General features: G+C 45.3%; 1 protein-coding gene across 1 annotated transcript; it reads left to right on the top strand.

The window, feature by feature from the left end:
* Positions 1-217: 217 nt before the first annotated feature.
* col1a1a (collagen, type I, alpha 1a) lies at positions 218-20,359 on the top strand. The gene is made up of 49 exons (XM_083977446.1): positions 218-449; positions 2,624-2,815; positions 3,111-3,133; positions 3,476-3,511; positions 4,935-5,027; positions 6,470-6,538; positions 6,637-6,681; positions 7,598-7,651; positions 7,744-7,797; positions 7,908-7,961; positions 8,067-8,120; positions 8,214-8,267; positions 8,978-9,022; positions 9,126-9,179; positions 9,307-9,351; positions 9,480-9,533; positions 10,050-10,148; positions 10,309-10,353; positions 10,549-10,647; positions 10,892-10,945; positions 11,051-11,158; positions 11,905-11,958; positions 12,081-12,179; positions 12,268-12,321; positions 12,421-12,519; positions 12,647-12,700; positions 12,808-12,861; positions 13,014-13,121; positions 13,227-13,271; positions 13,843-13,941; positions 14,051-14,158; positions 14,393-14,554; positions 14,665-14,718; positions 14,841-14,948; positions 15,075-15,128; positions 15,402-15,455; positions 15,549-15,710; positions 15,823-15,930; positions 16,175-16,282; positions 16,408-16,461; positions 16,586-16,693; positions 16,811-16,864; positions 16,970-17,077; positions 17,171-17,224; positions 17,327-17,434; positions 17,558-17,837; positions 17,970-18,160; positions 18,276-18,518; positions 18,638-20,359. The coding sequence occupies exons 1-49, from the start codon at positions 368-370 to the stop codon at positions 18,782-18,784; spliced, it is 4,344 nt and encodes a 1,447-aa protein (XP_083833572.1). The 5' UTR covers positions 218-367; the 3' UTR covers positions 18,785-20,359.
* The last annotated feature ends 377 nt before the right edge of the window (positions 20,360-20,736 follow it).

Genomic DNA, 20,736 nt, shown 5'->3' with positions numbered 1-20,736 from the left:
TTGGAATTATGGAAGGAGGGACCTACTCTTTTTTCCTCCTTCTTCTCTTTTTTTTTTCTCTTTGAAGGAGGGGTCCATTCTTGTCTTCCCTAAACGTGAGCGGCAGCAACGGGATAATGAGGGTGCGTCCCCAGTCAGTCCAGTCCCCAGCACCTCCCAGTTCTTCTTGCTCCCATATAAAAACCCTGGTGGAAAGTGAGTGTAGGCAGTAGGGAGTTTTCTGCTGGGGTCAGGAGGACTGTGAACCGACAAGCGGACCCTGCCCCAAACACCCGTGTATGAGTGGAGTGTAGCAGAAAGAGAAAACATCCCCCAACTTTTTTCCTCTCTTGCCTCAAAGAGTCTACATGTCTAGTGGCATCTAGACATGTTCAGCTTTGTGGATTTGCGGCTGGCGCTGCTGCTCAGCGCGGCAGTGCTCCTGGTTAGAGCGCAGGGCGAGGACGACCGTAAGTTTCATCACTTTACTGGAGCTTCTCAACCTTTTTTTTTTTTTTCCTTTTTTTTGTTTTTTCTGGTTTTTGAAAGTGGATTCTCTCTACGTGGGTGGACGGCTGCTGAGATCTAGACAGAGGAGAGAAGAAAAGAAAAAACAGTTTGAACTAGAAATAAGAACTTTTGGTCTTTTGGCTGCACCTTTGTCTCCAGATAGATAAATGGAGAGATGAATAGATGGGATAGATAGGCAGGCAAATGGAGCAGCTTGTAGTTTAGACAGGACAGTGTGCGTAATGCATTGGGCATCTCAAGAAGGCCCCTCTCTCTCCTCCTCCTCTCCTTGTGTTTGTCTATGTGTCTCTACCTCCCCACCTCCCCCACATGCATGCAGAGCGAGTTGCTGCAAGTTTTCCAGGCTCTCCTCCAGGCAAGGGGTTTCTAATGGACACAACAACAGAAAAAAATATATATGAGGAGAAGTTTTGTCAAATTTGAATACCTAAAAGAGCTGGAAAAATGTTTTCTTTGCTTTAGTCCATGACATTTTACCAACGTAACAGCCCTGAACTAGGCTTGCCTGTAGCCCTCCCCTCCCCATAAGTTAATGTCCACTCTAATATGCTGGTGTACTCTGCAGTTTTTGGATGTTAAAGTTGCAAAAAAAAGGAAAAAGGTTTGGCATTTGTGCATCTTCAGGATTAGTGTGCTTCCAGACATGGGAAAGCTTCTCACAGGCCTGATTGATGTGGCAGAGTAATTCACCGCCTGAGGCCGAGTGCTGAGTTGGCCAGGTGAGCGAGGGAGAGTCACATAGGGAGGAAACTGAGAGAGACAGTAGGTGAGCAGGCGTAGTCTCGTCTGCTGGAAACATCTGACCTCCAGCTTCAGTTTAAAGCTCCAAGTCCACTACAGCTCAGGTGTGTTGTATGATATAGATAAAGAGAAGTTGTGTAGTAGGCCACTCAGAGGAACAAAGGCACAAATAGTTTCTCCTGTAAAGAGACAAAGAGTCGGTCTCACGGGCTCAGTCCTGGAAACCAGAACCATGGAGCAGAAACTCTGTTTTTCCAGATGTTCCTCTCCTCTGGAGGAGACCCAGCTGTCTGCCCTCCTGCCTGTCTATCTGAAGCAGATGTGCTCTGACCCTCTGAACTGTGTTGCAGCACCACCTAGAGGCTTCTCTCACCATCTCCAGACACATCTGGCCGCCACGTCCCCCGCACCTCCTCCTCTTTTCTCCTCCTCCTCCTCCCTTTCTTCTTCTTCTTCTTTCCACTCATTTTTTTTTTTTTTGGTTTCCTCTAATTGCAAACACATGCGGACTGTTTCCACCAGCAGCTGCCAAGCCCACAGTCTGCGGCACTGCTGCTGCTGCTGCTGCTGCTTTTGCTTTTCCCTCTGAGCTCAGCACTTTGGCATGCTGGGAGATTTATAAGCCCTAGAAGGGGGCCCAGCTTGGCCTGAGGAACATGCAGCAGCAGTGATGGAGCTCAGATTGGAAAATGTGACCCGTTGCAGCAGAGGAATAGCCAGTTTAAGGGGGGAATGAAGTCAGCAGCGTGACGACATGATGTGCATGTCTGTCACCTCAGCGTGTCTTCTTCTCTGAGGCTCAGCTCATGTCCAGACTTTCCAACAGTCACTTATTCAGCTTTGTGTTTTTATGTTTCTGTCTTATCCATCTCTGTTTGCTCTCAGTTGGTTTTAAGTTCAACATATTAATACTTTTTTGTATGTTAAAACATTCCTCTCAAGCTAAAGGTGCTAGCCAGTCAAAACAAACATAGGCCTGTAGGGAGCTTAGTTTTCATTAGATATGCAGTAGCAGGTTAGTGATAAAATATTATTCTATTCCCATTTTTACAGTGCAGATAGGTGTTGTTTTTTTCAGGAAGTGGATTAATTTTAAATGAAACACCCATATTTTTTGTCTTTCTTTGTTTGACTATATATATTTTTTCAAATTGCTTTAAAAAAACCTCTTCACATTGTTCTTTTTCAACTTTTTTCAACTTTAATAATTTTACAGTGTAGCCTATGCAAAGCTAAGTCACATCCTCTCCTCGTGTTTCTGTGCGTAGCGTGTCCACCTGTATGCGTGTGACTGTTTGTGTGAGTGCGTGTGCGAGTGCGTGTGTTCAGGTATCTCACCTGTCGTGTGTGTGTGTCTCTGTCGCCCCCTCAGGCACGGGCGGAAGCTGCACCCTGGACGGCCAGGTGTTTGCGGACCGGGATGTGTGGAAACCAGAGCCATGCCAGATCTGTGTGTGCGACAGCGGCACGGTGATGTGCGATGAAGTCATCTGCGAGGACACAACTGACTGCCCCAACCCCGTCATTCCCCATGACGAGTGCTGCCCCATCTGCCCCGACGACGGTACGGGGGATTACACCTGCCGCTCTTTATTGACAAGAAACACTCCGATGTTACTTGAACGCATCATTGGGAATGGGAAAACACATACATTACCACCAACAGACACATTGCTCCTCCAGCACCAGATACAGCTGTCCCTCCTCCACCACATAATCGATTAATACATCGATTATGTCATCATTCGGGATTTAATGCTCTTTATCTATAGCTCTATATTTACTAACATATATCATTGTTTTATGTATTTTTCTCTCTCATAATCTGACATACATTTCTGTCTGCTTCACCTCTGCAGGCTTCCAGGAGGGTCAAGTTGAGGTAAATATCAATTACTTAATTGATCATCAATCATTAAAAATACCTCTCTGAATAGTTTGTGTAGGCCATTATAGACCATTGCAGCAGTGAAACACTAATGAATTTGTTTGACATTGCAGTGTAATGTTGAATACTGATTACTGATTGATGGTTGTCATATAGTGATGATTAAGGATAAGATGATAATTCTTAACTCTGTAGTAAGAGATTGATTATTATCAGCAATGGATCATTTTAACGATTAGATCAGATACATCATGTTCTGATACATGAATCAGCCTCTGATCATGAATTAAATACTGACACACCTCTTTTTTTTTCTTTTTTCTTTTTCCCCCACAGGGACCCAAGGGCGAGCGTGGACCCAAGGGAGAGAGAGTAAGTTCAAACTCTCTTTTCCCCATGTTTCAGTTCTGTGTCATTTGTCTGTGGTCACGTGGCAACCGCCTGGTTGATTTAAGGTCCAGCACTGTGTGTGTGTGTGTGTGTGTGTGTGTGTGTGTGTGTGTGTGTGTTCATGTCATAGAGGAAAAAGCTACACTGACAAAACCTCCATACGTTTGCATTGTTCTTGCATTATGAGGAAACAGGATTTAGTTCAAAATTAGGGTTGACATAGAGTCTAATATGTGAAGTAGAGAACCTGGTCCAAATAGTCTCAGGCCAAACTGTGTACTGGACATTTGTCTTCTTCACTGTGATGGATTTTTCATTTTAGCTGCAGTCATTTCATAAAAGTAAAGAGAGGGGAAAAAATAAAAATAAATGTAACATGCTGATATAGTTCCATACAACTGCACTGAAGTGTAATCCTTGTGCTATGTTACCAAGTGAAGTCGATATCTGTTGCTTCCAGGCATGCTTTTAAAGCAGTGGTGTGAATGAGAGCAGCTTGCTTTAACAGAGTGTGTGTGTTTGGCTGGGAGCAGTGTGTGAAAACATGTCAGGGCGTCAAGTTGGAACCTGCAGGCTGAGGGTGAAGCTGTTTGGACTGGGACAGGAAGTTTTAAGTGTTGCTTGGTTGAAGGAAAGTTACACATTGTAATGGAGACGAATCGAGATCAAACTTGAGATTCTTGGTAAATAAACTAATGTTCAGCTAAATTATGAAGTAATTGTTTTTACAAGAAGCACAAATATTACTGATCCTCTCAAAATTCAGATGTGGCTTTTAAGAGTTTTTTTTATTTATTTATGCAGGTTTAGTATTGTAATTTTTTCAGTGTTGATGCTACTTCTACTTGAATTAGATTTTCATTTGAGTTGCTATAATTGGACTGGATTCAGCTGCAGAGGGTTGGCTGACAAATTGGATCTGAAGACTCTTTAGGTCTTTAGCTGCTGGTTGTAATGGTTTATGACTGGGAGTTTCCAGTTCTGGGTTTTTTTATAATGTGCTTCTGATGTTATTTGTAATGTGGAATTTATTATGAACATTTGTATAATTCCTTAAATACTTGAAGGCATTTTATTTTATTTTATTTTATTTTTTACTGTTCTTACCCACTTCCTGCATCCTGATGTCACATGACTACCACCAGTCCTTCCTGGTTGGTCACATGGTCAGTCTTTTAGGTGACAAAACTGCATCCCCTCCAGGTTTAATGCTGCTTCCAACACCATACTTAACCTGCCAAGAAAAACACACAGGAAACTAAAAGTTACACACACACACACAGATCTGTTGTGGTGACCTCAGGCTGCCATGTGATACGGATCAGATGTTTGTCTATTTGTGGTATTTGTATCGCAGTTGGCCCTTTTTATTCTGACTCTTCTGTTTTGTCCCCCCCCTCTGCAGGGTCTTCCTGGCCCCCCTGGTAACGATGGTATCGACGGCCAGCCTGGTCTGCCTGGACCTCCCGGCCCCCCTGGACCTCCCGGCCTCGGTGGAGTAAGTTGTCAGAGTTTTTGTCATTTGTTTTTATTTTTTCGTTGTTATTCCCCTGTTTGCCTGGTTCAGGCCCAAAATGACACATGTCACATGACACATGCATGTAGCTCATGGATTGGACAGAGCTGTCATACTGTATCAACTTAAGTAAAACCAATAAGTACAACCTTTTTTTATGGGGCAGTCAGACAAGTTAATGGAACAGAAAGAAAACTAACCCAGTTTAGTTTTTCTTGGCCCCTCTGTGCTTGTTTCTGTATAGTATCTTGTGCTTCCTGTGGTTTGTCAGATTACATTCTCAGACAAAGAGCACTTCTGATTGTGCTGTGGTGAATGACACAAGAAAGGAGCAGTATAAACCAGTCAGAGCATGTTGGGTGTGAGTGCAGACAGGACGGGGAGATCTGATCCACCACATTATGCATTTTTGGCTTAAAGTGACTGACTCTTTAAGTTTGGGGTCAGGAGGTCAGGAGGTCATTAGTGTCATTGGAGGCATGAGAAGCTTTTGATCCATTCATTGTTTTTTTTTGTTTATGTGAAGTAGTTGAATTTACCATGGGAACAATTTCATGCCCACAGGCCTCATATTATAATGCTAAGCTAGCATTACAGGTTCATCACAATCTATGCAGTTCATCAATAAACTCCAACTTAACTGACTCTGATCACTCTTGCTAAGCATACTGAGCTAGCATTGCCGTAAAAAAAAATGTATCATTGACCCACATGCTAATTTCCCAGGCTAAGCTAACATGATTTACAATCCCAGAATGATTGACCACTAACGACATGCTGTCATTTAGCAGAATTCTGTATGAATCTAATTTATCACGCCTAATTTACTAACAGACCGCAACATGTCAGTGACAGACCGAAGCCAGAATTATCCCAGATTCACTCCCTCAGACATCATGTTCTGCCTTGGCTGCAGTGTGCATGTACATGCAGATTGTGGTCAGATAACATCAGTAGCATCCATAGAGTAGAGAGGACCACAGTGAGGTCAAAGGTCAGGGGATGATTCCTGTTGGACTGTAAACTGCATTATCACTGCAATACTCATCATCCACAAAGCTAAGGAATCAAGGGACATGGTAGATGATGGAGGGTGGAAGTAGTACACTGTGATGCTGGATCCAACATGTTTTGCTGGAGGTTTCCCAGATTTGATTGGGCCATCATTTGGCTGTTTTGAATGTTTTTTTATGAGCTTCTGAGTACATTGTATTAATTAAATATTGATTAAATATTAAAATGTTCCATGTGAGTGGGAGAAAAGAGCATAGGTGACATAGGGAAATTTGAACCTAATCTTACTGTGGGGAATTGGCATTGTCATACTACGAGTGATTCGACAGATGGATTTGAATATCAGTTCATCAGTGTGACATGATGTTTCACTGTGGCTAATGTGTTCATGTCTGTCTTTTTCCCCCCAGAACTTCTCCCCTCAGATGTCTGGTGGCTATGACGAGAAATCCCCTGCCATGCCTGTGCCTGGACCAATGGTACACACACACACATACACACACTTACACCTATACTGTATCACCTCCCTTTGAGTCATGATGACATTTTGTCTGACCTTTATTTGTTTGATTGACAGGGCCCAATGGGACCCCGTGGATCCCCTGGAGCTCCCGGTTCAAGCGTAAGTAACACCACTACACTCCTTCCTCAACTCAGTATGTTTCAGATCTGTTAGCTGAGAGAGCAGGGAGGGCATCCCTACCTCATGATGTCATCATTACTCAGCCGACCGCCTTGTGCTTCATAATGTTCTAGCTGAGTAAGATGAAAACAAGGCACAAGAAATAAAAACAAAAAGATGTGTAATTCAACAACCTAGTTGCACATGCAGCCAAGAGCACAAAGCTAATTGATTATGATAATTGATGAATACAAAGATGCATCCATGTGAGCTGAAGATGATTCAGCTTCACAGATGCTGAATTGACAAAAATCTGCTAATTTGATTGCGTTTGTTGCTAGTTAGTTATGTAAAATGATGTCTGACTGTTTGTGGTGAGTTAACACAAGTGATACAGTGGCCAGACTTATGTGGATGAATGAACAGTGATTGGAAAAATAACAAAACAGCAGTGAAACAGCTCCCTGCATGCATTATCCTACATTCTCCTCCTTAGCGTCTGAATTAAAACAGCAGGAGAGGATGATATGAACATCACAGTTTAAGGGAGGTTTGAGATTCTCTCATAAAATCCAAGAGACAGCTCGAGACTGAAGCGAATCTATCTGGACTTGAGACACTGATGCAGTGGGCTGGAGCTAGAGAATCTGTGAATGCAGCTGAAGCAAGTCAGGACAAATACATGCAAATGCTTTCCATAACAACTCAGTGAATTTGAGGAGCAAAAAAAAAAAAAAAAAAAAGTTCAGTTCTTCCCATCACTACTGCCCACGTCAGCTGACAGCAGCCATGACACAGTGATGCCCCTCTGACTGACTGACAGACAGACAGACAGACAGACAGACAACAACTCCTGTTTCAAGTGGCTCATACACTGTAACTGATTTGCTGATGGTGTTTCTGTCTCCCCCTACAGGGACCTCAGGGATTCACTGGCCCCCCTGGTGAGCCTGGTGAGGCTGGAGCTGCTGTAAGTAAAGAACACCGAAACAAATACACACTTAGAACTTGTGCCTTTCTAGTCTATAGCCATTGTCTCAACGCGTGTGTCTTTCTCTACAGGGTCCCATGGGTCCCCGTGGAGCTGCAGGCCCCCCTGGAAAGAACGGAGAGGATGTAAGTCCACTGGATTTGTATCAGCATTCGCCCACTTTATCTCAGTTTATGTTACAGAACGAATGTATCTCTCTGTTCACCCCCTTTATCTCTGCCTCTCTTTCTTTCAGGGTGAGTCTGGCAAACCTGGTCGTGGTGGTGAGCGTGGACCCTCTGGCCCACAGGTAGGTTACGTTGTTTCCATGGCACGGTGATTCGTAGTGATGCAAAAGATGAAAACATGGAGCTGTGGTAATAATTTATGTCTCCCTGTCTTATCTTTCTCCCAGGGAGCTCGTGGTTTCCCCGGAACCCCCGGTCTTCCCGGAATCAAGGGACACAGAGTGAGTCAACACTACACATGACCAATCAGCCGTATACCGTCTGCTCTCTGTGGACCTGTGTCGGGCTCACAGTGTGTGTCTCTTTCCCTTTAGGGATTCAGCGGTCTGGATGGTGCTAAGGGAGAGAGTGGCCCTGCTGGACCCAAGGTGACTGTCCCTCTATGTTTTACTGCTCCACCACACCTCTCTTTGTTGAAAAATGCCAAAAATGTCAAATGTCAAAAACACCCAGCAGAGGGCTGCTTCAGTAGCAATACAATAGAAGAAGCCAGCTTTTATAGTAGCAGTAATAGAAGTACTGATATTGCAGTCAGCAGTACAGCAAGTCAGTCATAGTGGCATGTAGTAGCTTTAACAGTGGCACTAATGTCAATAATGGTGATAGCAGTAGATACAGTACAAGACAGATATTAATAAGGAAGCAGCAAATGTGATGATGCCTTAAAGTGGACTAAATTTCACATAATGCAACTAACAGCATTCTGTTATTCATCTGTAGTCCGCAATAAGAAACATGTCCAAATGGTTTGTAATCCAACCTTGTATGTGAACTGTCCATTAAAGGAGCAATGTTATCTACAAGCGATTGGCTTGTAGCAGCCTTATTGTCTGGTTATTATCTTATGGCAGTCATATTGGCTAGTTGTTAGAGTCTAGCAGCCATATTGAGTAATTAAATAGCCTTATTGGCTAGTTGGCTTGTAGCAACCATATTAGCTAGTCATTAGCATGTGGCAGCCATTTTGGCTAGTTATTAGCTTAGCTGTATTGGCTAGTAGTAATTAGCTTGTGGCAGCCACATTGAGTGGACTGACTGGTTCTCATCAGCTCACCTGCCTATGTGTCTCTGTGTACAGGGAGAGAGTGGAGCTCCTGGTGAGAACGGAACCCCCGGTGCTATGGTGAGTAAATGTTTTTTATGAAGCAGCCATCTTGGCTCTTCTCTGCCTTCCAGTGGAGGTCACTTTAAATCGGTTGCTGACCTGCTGTCACTCTCTGTCTTAGGGACCTCGTGGTCTGCCTGGTGAGAGAGGCCGTGCTGGTGCTAATGGAGCTGCTGTGAGTCCACAAACACACACACACACACACACACACACACACCAATTGTCTTTATTCAGTCAATTGCTCAAAAAATTGAACAAGCAATCACATATTTGTGATTAACACATTTGTGTCTGTGCTACAGGGTGCTCGTGGTAACGATGGTGCTGCTGGTGCTGCTGGACCTCCTGTAAGTATGACGCACTGTTACTTTTCTTAAATGAATCAAGCAGATCAAACTAATGTTGCCATATGTGGCAGCCATGAACAGATGAAACTGCTTCTGAAACTTCTCTTTGTTTTGTTGTTTCTTCCCAGGGCCCCACTGGCCCCGCTGGACCCCCCGGATTCCCTGGTGGCCCTGGATCCAAGGTACAACACATCCCTAAATTATCTAAAAAAAAATAGAAATAATCTTTTGCATCCTGAATTTGGAATTTGTCATGTCCTTTATCTTCAACACACTCAACCAATCTTTTCCTTTCTTCTCTTTGTAAGGGTCATTAGAAAGTCTGACCTGCCTTTACAGTGTTTAGAAGTATGTCCATTAATGTGTGTAGATAGTTGACCTTTAATTTCACCTTTGACCCAACACACATGGATCACATGAGTGTGTGGACCATAGAAGGTCATAACCGAAAGTCCTATTATTATAAAATATAAATTGTTTGTAAACTGTCATTATTCAGTGATGATGTATGATCTTACTACAGTATTAGTTTTAAATCTTCATCAAGTCCAGGAGACTTTTGAAAATGTCCTTTTTACTTGAAAGCAGGCAGCACATTTTCAAATGTATTTATTTATTTGTCTTTTTTTTCAACCCTGTGAGATCATAGCATATCATCTGTCCTGATTTAATCATTCATTACTTTTCCCTCTACCCAGGGTGATGCTGGAGCTCAGGGAGCTCGTGGAGCTGAGGGCCCCGCTGGAGCCCGTGGTGAGCCCGGAAACCCTGGACCCGCTGGCGCCGCCGGACCCTCTGTAAGTACCAACAATAATGTCCTAATAAGAAAACTGGCCACAGAAGAATTATTTGTGACCCACGTAATGGAGATCATCAAACAACACAATGCTCATTGGCTGCTTCTTTCTGGTCCTTGGATTATCTGTGACAATCTTTTCCTTTTCTATCTTCTTTCAGGGAAACCCCGGAACTGATGGAGCCCCTGGAGCTAAGGGAGTCCCTGTAAGTATCTCACTGCATTTCCTTTATAAGCATGTCAGGGTTGACGGTTTGAATCCCTGACTAGCTAAAAAAATGGCTGAGCTACTCAACTAGGTCTGGGCTCTTAGAGTTGGCTCAGCCACTCACTACACTCACTGCTGCCGTTACAGTGGAGCATGATGTGACTGGGTTGTTGTTGTGTGCTGTCCCCTACAGGGTGCTGCTGGATCTGCTGGAGCTCCCGGTTTCCCCGGACCTCGTGGACCCTCAGGACCTCAGGGTGCAGGTGGTGCCCCCGGACCCAAGGGTAACACTGTGAGTAAAGCTCTCTCATAACTGAATTTCTTAAATGTAAAATAAGTTGTCACTTCAAGCACACTGATGTAAAAGTAAAAAAAAAAAAAAAAAAGTAAAGATACAGTACTGCATTAGCTTTCTTCCAGTGCTTTTTGTTTATTGTTGAATGCTATTTTGTTTTTGTTGTTTAGGTGTCTTGTTTTTGTTTCTTGTGTTGTGTTATGTTTTTGTTTGTGTTGACTAATTTATTTGTTTCCCTCAGGGTGATGCTGGTGCCCCAGGAGCCAAGGGAGAGGCTGGTGCCAAGGGAGAGGGTGTAAGTTCAACACAGTCAGCATGAAGCAGAGCTCTGACATTATTCCCATCATGACATTATGCAAATCATGATGTCCATCATGACGTTCATGGGTCTGTTTTCTAGGGTGCCGCTGGAATCCAAGGACCCCCAGGACCTCCCGGTGAGGAGGGCAAGAGAGGAGCCAGAGGAGAGCCTGGTGCTGCAGGAGGCCGTGGAGCCCCTGGAGAGCGTGTATGTATCTTGGATGATTTTCATTATGTTGTGCGACACACTTTTATATTCTTTACACTGACTGACACAACTGCCCTCTGGTGGTACAATACTATGTTAAAGATAAATGGCTTCAAGAATGTGTATAGACATTTTTTCTAGGTCTTTTTGTGTGGCTACAGACTTTACATGTTTTGTTTTGTTGTTTTTTTTTTAAATACGCTGATCAAAGCAAATTGGATTAAATGTTTAGACTTAGACTTAGACACAAACATGAGAGAGGCAATGTTCCCAATATTTCCTACCTATATTATACCACTATATAGCAGAGGCTAAAAATGATGTAGATACCCATCTGCCTGCATCAAGACCATGTAAACAAACTTTCCAGGCCAGCAGTCCAGTCTACAGTTGAGCTGTAAACACAAACATTTGGAAATACTGTTGTGCATGATGGATAGACCCGAAAGGGTTGAAATGGAGCAGCACACAATATGAATGGCTTTAAGCCACTGATTGCAAGGTCTAATGCAGACACCAGGGGGTGTTCAAGTCATAGGGTTGTACTTGAAGACCACCCAGATCCAGCCCATAATACATGATGTTTTGGGTGATTTTAGTGTTTTTTTATTATTTGATATCAATTCAGGATTAAGGGCTAGGGTTCAGGTGGGGACACATTTTGGCTCTTGATATAGGGCTCTCTTGTCTACATGTAACAGTTGTGGTCACATGACTAAGCAAGGTGGGTTTGGTTCTCTCTACAGGGTGCCCCTGGTGGTCGCGGTTTCCCTGGTTCTGATGGTGCTTCTGGACCCAAAGTGAGTAAAACATACACACTTGAATGTGACATATTTTTCTCACTCACAAGATTCTTTTGAAGAACTGGGATTACACTTGTTGCTTTTCTTTAATTCTTTCTCCCTCTCCCTGCACATTATAGGGCGCCACCGGTGAGCGTGGAGGCCCTGGTGTTGTTGGACCTAAGGGAGCCACTGGTGAGCCTGGCCGCACTGGCGAGCCCGGTCTCCCCGGAGCTAAGGTGAGATACCCTATAAACGTCTCACACGGTTGTCAACAACAACATCATTGGCCCTGCACTGCTCTGACATCTGACCTCTGATCTGTAGGGTATGACTGGCAGCCCAGGCAGCCCCGGACCTGATGGCAAGACTGGACCTGGTGTAAGTTTATATTCAGTATTAAAATAAATTGAACTCCTCCAGATACCTACATTATAAGTTTATTTAACTTAACTTAACATAATTAATCCTCTTCACCAGGGAGCCCCTGGACAAGATGGCCGCCCCGGACCCCCTGGCCCCGTTGGAGCTAGAGGTCAGCCTGGAGTCATGGGATTCCCCGGACCCAAGGGAGCCGCTGTAAGTAATGTGTCCCAACTGCTACACAGTGTCTTCGGTCACAGTATCTTTGATCAATGAACTACTGACAGTTTTGCCACTAGTCTATGTGTCTGTGTTGATGGTGCTTTTCTGCCCCCGTCTCTAGGGTGAGGGTGGAAAGCCCGGTGAGAGAGGAGTGATGGGACCCACCGGACCTCTTGTAAGTAGTCTACATTTTGCCAGTCCTTGAATCTGTTGTACTACTCCACTATTTTCTTGGTACGTATAGAGACTGTGTGTCTAAAAGCCTGCCACGTTTCTACATAGGGTGCCCCCGGAAAGGACGGTGACCTTGGTGCCCAGGGTCCCTCTGGACCTGCTGTAAGTAAAACACACAAACCAAATATGTCCACATTAACACCTGACTCAGCTGTAGCATCCCTTATAAATACACATAGCTAGATGTAGCATAGCAAGTCATTCCCATACGATGTACTGCTGCTTCTCACACTCATTGACTTGCTCATCTGCAGGGCCCCGCTGGCGAGAGAGGAGAGCAAGGACCTGCCGGACCTCCTGGATTCCAGGGTCTTCCAGGACCCCAGGGTAACATTGGTGAGACTGGCAAGCCCGGAGAGCAGGTAAGACTGCGATACGACTGCCCCCACGCACCATGATCAAATGTATACTTCTGGTGAATGAAATGCATTAACCTGCCTCTTTGTCTGTATCTCTTGTCTATCTAGGGTCTGTCTGGTGAGGCTGGAGCCCCTGGACCTGCTGGAAGTAGAGTGAGTAATATTATCATCATGTTCACAATTGTCACTTGTGTCCTTTAATGACAAATCATTAGAAAGTTGTCTTTTTAGTTTACTATGAATACATCTTTACTATGATTGTTGTTACCATATCACTGCTATTAATTTATTCAGTTATGTTTCTAATTAAAGTAAATTAAAACATTAGTTAGAATGTAGGTCACTGGAACAGTGAACTGATTTGGGGCTTGTTTCTGCTCCACATAATTGTTAGCAAAGATTGTTGGTCTGCCTGGACAGAGAGGAGAGAGCTTGCTAACTCGCTAGCAGGCTAACTGAGCTAAAACACCAGTGGTAATGCTACAAACAACAGGCTCATGCTAGCTTGGCCAGCAATGTGATATGGTTAATTTCAACCAGACAAATAGGCTAATGTAGTGTTTTGTTTACAGATGAAAGCTTTCAAATTCAGAGTAGTGCTTCCCTCTGAGGAAGACCATGTGCTTTTTTGAGAAGGCATCCAGGCTAATACTGTAGATCCTTAAGATTTGTTCAACCACTCTTTTGCTTCAAAGTCGACTCACTGCCTCTCCTTCCCCTTCAGGGTGACAGAGGTTTCCCCGGTGAGCGTGGTGCCCCCGGCGCCATTGGACCCGCTGGTGCTCGTGGATCCCCCGGCCCTGCTGGAAACGATGGTGCTAAGGTGAATAAGGATGTTTTTCAAAGAGAAAATAGTGGATGTCCTGTTGTCGGGCAGCATCTTATTTGACTATTTTGATTTCTTTCTCATAATCCTTCTTCTTCTTCCTCAGGGAGATGCTGGAGCCCCTGGTAATCCCGGTGCTCAGGGTCCTCCTGGACTGCAGGGAATGCCCGGTGAGCGCGGTGCCTCTGGTCTTCCAGGACTGAGAGGAGACAGAGTAAGTGACTTCAGCAATATTCCTAGTAATATCCCCAGAATAACCTCAATAAACCCAACTACAACTTTGATCAGGCTTTCTGACCGGTTTAAGGCTGTTACCACCATTCACAGTAGCTCCCCAGTATCACCATGCTCTTGTAGTGCCCCCTACAGAATACTTCCAGTATTACAGGATCTGTTGTATGATCATTCTTGTGCATAACCCAAACCTCTTCGCCATCCAATAACTTAGGGTGACCAAGGAGCAAAGGGCGCTGATGGAGCTGGCGGTAAGGATGGTCCTCGTGGTTTGACCGGACCTATTGGACTTCCCGGACCTGCTGGAGCCACTGGAGATAAGGGAGAGCCTGGTGCCGTTGGAGCTGTCGGACCCGCTGGAGCCCGTGGAGCCCCTGTGAGTGACAGCCTCAGGAGCAGAAAAATGAAATTGAAAGTTCTCCAGCAACTTCATTCTTGAGTCTTAAAGCCCTTTGATTGACTCTTATTACCCCTCCTCTTCCTCAGGGTGAGCGTGGAGAGTCTGGACCACCCGGACCTGCCGGATTCGCTGGACCACCTGTACGTAACTTCTCCATGGATGTCCTGCCTGCCCTTTTCTAACAATGGTTTGTCTTTTGCTTGAAGCTTCAATACACATTAACACTCTGTCTCTCTCTCCATCCATGGCCGTTTCAACACAGGGTACTGATGGACAGGCTGGTGCTAAGGGAGAGTCTGGAGACAATGGTGCTAAGGGAGATGCTGGTCCCCCCGGACCTGCTGGACCCACTGGTGCCCCTGGACCTCAGGTTAGTAAACTTACACAGTCACACCCCACTACAATTTAAAAAAAATTCAGTGATATGTAATAAAACAGCTGCTTCGGTTGCTGCTGTTTCTCCCTAATTCAAAGACACTATTTTGTCTCTTTTCAGGGTCCCCTCGGAAACACTGGCGCCAAGGGAGCCCGTGGCCCCGCTGGACCTCCTGTAAGTCACAACTGTCATTCTACTCTTTCTTATCCTTCTTTAACATTTACATTAAGACCAACCTCAACATATCAAGCAGTAGAGAGAGTCTGAGCACACTGTCAGCAGTTTGCAGATAATCCACAAAAACACAATCTCTCTCAGATGTTCTACTTGTATTGCATAGAGCACATTGTTCATGGCTCATTTCTTGTTTCTGTAATGTTTGCACTGACTTGATGTAGCCATCTCTCCAACCTCATCCCGCTAATGGACCTGTATCTGTTTCCTTAGGGTGCTACTGGCTTCCCTGGTGCTGCTGGCAGAGTTGGACCTCCCGGCCCCTCTGTGAGTATTTCCCCAACGTTGGTAGAATGTCCACTTTTTATACGTTTTCTTTTTAGCAGTGTTTAATTTTAAATACCCTTCCTCCACCTGCAGGGCAACTCTGGACCTGCCGGACCCACTGGACCTGCTGGCAAGGAGGGACCCAAAGGAAACCGTGGTGAGACTGGACCCGCTGGTCGCGCTGGTGAGATCGGTAACGCTGGACCCCCAGGAGCTCCCGGAGAGAAGGGTAACCCTGGTGCTGAGGGTTCCCCTGTAAGTTATCTTTATGGCGAAACTTTCACCACAGATTAAAATGATCACAAAACCACTGACTGCTGTCAGTTCCAACTGTGTCTAACCAATTTCAATCTCTTGTCACCTGCAGGGTAGCTCTGGTATTCCCGGACCTCAGGGTATCGCTGGACTGCGTGGTATTGTTGGTCTGCCCGGACAGAGAGGAGAGAGAGGTTTCCCTGGCCTGCCCGGATCTCTCGTGAGTTAATCATTTCTGAGAATGACTTGGAAATACTATTCAACTCTAGTTTATATGTGAAACCTCAGCTCACCTACATGAAATGTAAAGTAAAAGATGGTTTCAATGACGGATGACAACTGAGATTATCGGGACCCCCTCGAAAATGAGATGCTGCATCTCAAGGGGCTATCCCTCAATAAATTCAATTCAATTCAATTATTGTAACTATGTTGTTGACTGACTGTGGCTGTGTCACCCACAGGGAGAGCCTGGAAAGCAGGGATCTGCCGGCCCCGGTGGCGAGCGTGGACCTCCTGGACCCATGGGACCCCCTGGACTGGCTGGAGCCCCTGGCGAGGCCGGACGTGAGGTATGATGAAACAAATGGCACCTGAGAACAACAAGGCTTTCTGTCTGACTTTGGTATACTAGTGTGTATAAGTCAACCATATCAGCGTTTCTAATCAGTTAACCTGTTGCGGGTTTCTGTTTTAGGGAACCCCCGGAAACGAGGGATCTGCTGGCCGCGACGGACCCGCTGGACCCAAGGTGAGTTCATCACTAACGGACCAGAATCAGAAAGCAAAGAACAGATATTTAGTTTTAGCTGACCATTTTTCCGCCCAAAAAAGTCCAGCTGGTGAAATCAAGTGATTTTATGTTTGTGTTTTAGGGAGATCGTGGAGAGAGTGGACCTGGTGGAGCCTCCGGTGCCCCTGGACCCCCTGGTGCCCCCGGACCCGTTGGACCCGCTGGAAAGAGTGGTGACCGTGGAGAGACTGTGAGTGACGAGGCCTTCCTGATTATCTTTCCAACTTCAGATCATTCCCTTAGCCATCAATGTCAGATGTAGCATGGGTAAAAGCAAATGCACCAAACTGTTTTTTCTATGTTTCAGGGACCTGCTGGTATTGCTGGTCCTGCTGGCCCTGCTGGACCTCGTGGCCCCGCTGTAAGCATTACCATTATCACTATTAAAAGACTACTATAATAGATGGAAAACTCATATAGAGGAAGTCAAAGCAAAGCTCCTCACCCTCTTCTTCTTCCCTAACAGGGAGCTCTGGGACTTCGTGGAGACAAGGGAGAGTCCGGAGAGGCTGGAGAGAGAGGCATGAAGGGACACAGAGGATTCACTGGCATGCAGGGACCTCCCGGACCTTCTGTATGTTATGTTACACTTTAGCCCACCCATAATTCATAGAAACAACTCATATGGAGAGTGTATCTCTGACTGTTTTCATTCATGAACCCATAGGGACCCTCAGGAGAGCAGGGACCCGCTGGAACTGCTGGACCCGCTGGAGCTAGAGTGAGTTAGCCCACCATCTTTGCCGTTTTTCATGTCTGAAAGTGTTCGGTGAGACTCTTTGTCCTTCAGACACTTTAAGCTGTTCCTTTGTGCTGTTTGCAGGGTCCTTCCGGATCTTCCGGTGCTGCTGGTAAGGATGGTATGAGCGGTCTGCCCGGACCCACTGGACCCCCCGGACCCCGTGGTCGTTCTGGAGAGATGGGACCTGCTGTAAGTCTGACCATCTAACTATCCATCAGTTCATTTGTTCAGCACCAGAAAACCTTCCTCAGTAATGAATTAACCAACTCCTTTTTTTTTCCTGCTCTTCCCTATATCTTCTTCTCCTCTCAGGGACCTCCCGGACCCCCTGGACCTCCTGGAGCACCTGGTGCCCCCGGTGGCGGATTTGACCTTGGCTTCATTGCCCAGCCCCAGGAGAAGGCACCCGATCCCTTCCGCATGTTCCGCGCTGACGACGCCAACGTTCTCCGCGACCGCGACCTGGAGGTTGACACCACCCTGAAGAGCCTCAGCCAGCAGATCGAGCAGATCCGCAGCCCCGACGGTACCCGCAAGAACCCCGCCAGAACCTGCCGCGACCTCAAGATGTGCCACCCCGACTGGAAGAGCGGTGAGTCTCCGATACAGTTGAAAGGGTAGAGTTAGGACAGACAGTAAGGCATGCGGTAGAATTAGGACTTCTTGAAGACAAATATCACATGGGGGTTCTAACGTTTTTCCTCTCTGAACCCTGGTTCTTCAGGAGAGTACTGGATTGACCCCGACCAGGGCTGCACTCAGGATGCCATCAAGGTCTACTGCAACATGGAGACCGGAGAGACCTGCGTAACCCCAACTCAGCCTGAGGTTGCCAAGAAGAACTGGTACGTCAGCAAGAACATCAGGGAGAAGAAGCACGTCTGGTTCGGAGAGGCCATGAACGACGGTTTCCAGGTAAATGCCCTCTCCTCACTCTTTGGTTTCCGCCTGTTGTCCTTCCCCATCTTCCTTTCAGCCCAACAGTACCGATCACTAATCTACCCCACTTCTACCTTCCTTTCCGGCACAGTTCGAGTACGGAAGCGAGGGCTCTCAGCCAGAGGATGTCAACATCCAGCTGACCTTCCTGCGTCTCATGTCCACCGAGGCATCCCAGAACATCACCTACCACTGCAAGAACAGCGTCGCTTACATGGACGCCACCGCTGGCAACCTCAAGAAGGCCCTGCTCCTCCAGGGCTCCAACGAGATCGAGATCAGAGCCGAGGGCAACAGCCGCTTCACCTACAGCGTCCTGGAGGACGGATGCACGGTGAGCAAATCTTGATATTGATTTAGAGGAACCGGGTATCAGTTCTGTAAGTTTCAATGCTCCCAGTGTTCTATGCATTGCCCATTTTGACTCCCCCTTTTCTTCTCCTCTCCTTCCAGTCACACACCGGTACATGGGGCAAGACAGTCATCGACTACAAGACATCGAAAACATCTCGCCTGCCCATCATTGATATCGCTCCTATGGACGTTGGTGCTCCAGACCAAGAGTTTGGCCTTGAAGTTGGACCTGTCTGTTTCTTGTAAAAAGAGAAATCTGGACTTGAAATTGTTGTTGTGTGTGTGAGTGTGTTTTATTTTTTCTAGCAGTCATCTCTCTCTTTATAAAAAAAACCCCACCAAAACATTCTTCTAATGCCATTTTTCTGAAAAATTCAACCCCTCACTCCCGATTTCTACGAGTTTCCATTCGGCCGTTGTTCCGATGGTCCACCTTGCCTAAAACCTGCACTTCAACAAGATGGCGGTGATGTGGCAGTGTCTGCATCATCGCGTTTGGGACCACTACTTTTTTTGCTTCTGACTCTTTTTTTTGTTTTGTTTTTTTTTGTTTTTTTTGTTTTTTTTACCATCACCAACACCAAGGATCCTGTAGAGAAGACATTTTGTTTCACTGGCAACAAGAAAATAATATATGCTTCTGTAAAGTGTAAAAAAAAATTACTTCCCCTCTTCATCCAGCCAAACCAGGCCTCTCTGGAGTTTACAGAAACACACAGTTGACTTTTGTATTTTTATACACCACTGCGGTGAGAGGAATGAAAGGACAGTCCCAACAGACAGAACCCAATTGCTTTGTACCACGTTTCAGGTGTTGATGAATAAACGGTGAAACTGACAGCCATGTTTGTCTCTGTTGTTCTGCCCCCCCATCTTCCCCAACCTCCCCCTCCTCATCTTCTTTCTCTTCCATCTGCCCCAGACAAGGCTGGTATAACCCCTTCCTCTACATCTGCTCATGCTGTAGCTGTTGTGATTTGTTTGTTGTGGTTGCTTTTTCTTGTTTTTATTCCTCCATTTTTTTTGAAAAGTCACATTAAAACCACCGGCAGAGAAACATGGGTTTAAACCTCTTTTTTGAAAGACAGAAAGAAAGAAATAATAATCCTATGGCTACCTCAGAAAGCAAGGAGTACCAGCTATGAAAAAGGGCCCTGTGTTTTAGAAGTGCCTGCAGTAGTTGTGTTGGTCGGTGGGATGGTAGAGGTTTTTACTGACACTTTACATGTAGCAGAAGCAGAAACAGCTGAAATTAAGGTGCTATTCTTTATTTGAGGTTCCCTGTCCCATCCATTGTGGCTGTATTGTTCTGTAGTGTTAGGGCCACTCTGCTGTGACAGGGCCTCCTTTGGTGCTAAAAAAATGATACCACAGCTATAACATCTTGGTGCCCAGTATGAGACAGATTTCTTCTGTTTTCAGCCTTGGTTGGTCATACTGGCAGTGAAAATCTAACTCTGTTTTTGAGTTCAAGTGAAAAGTGGATTTGCATCTCTTCTCGTCCGTCACACTTCCATGGTTTAATGTTTTGTTTTGTTTTTTTTAAACCTGCTGTCCACCTTGCATCTGTCACCCCAAATTTCTCCTCCAGCCCTCTTTCCACCACACAACTGTTGTGGTTTGTTTCTTGTTGTTCTTGTGCAAAGAGTGAATTTTTTCTCAGATACAAAATTGGAATCGAATTTTTAGAAAATGCACAGAAAGAGAGAAGGCAGACACAAAAAACACCACAAGGATCTGTACCTATTTTGTATATGTATAATAAATTGAGATGTTTTTAATTATTTTGAATGCTGAAATAAAGCATGTTAAGTGGTTGAATTCTGCCTAATTCCCTGACTGACTACCACCCCAACAGGGCTTGAATTCAAGCAGCTTTGTACCTTCTAACCACTTGTACTGTGACTGAATGTGGAACAATTATCTAGCTGTGTTGAAATGTCTAAAAACGTTCAGTAATTGCCAGTAACTTGTGTGGAAAGACGACTGTCTGCTGGGCAGTAGCAGATTCTTAACTTGTTCTTCAAATCAGGTCAAACTCCAAATAGACTGAGAAACATTTGAACTAAACATTTTGTGTCTATTTAGTTTTTAATCTTAAACATTGTTGTTACCTTGACTGCTCAGTAAAAATGTCCCTGTCTGTGCTGCTGTTGGGCACCATGTCTGAGTCAGAGAGGAGGAATAACTGTGGCCTA

Source organism: Trachurus trachurus (assembly GCF_905171665.1).
Source record: "Trachurus trachurus genome assembly, chromosome: 8".
In the NCBI taxonomy this organism is placed as follows: domain Eukaryota; kingdom Metazoa; phylum Chordata; class Actinopteri; order Carangiformes; family Carangidae; genus Trachurus; species Trachurus trachurus.
The sequence above is the reverse complement of the archived record's forward strand: the minus strand, read 5'-3'. Positions and strand labels throughout refer to the sequence as shown.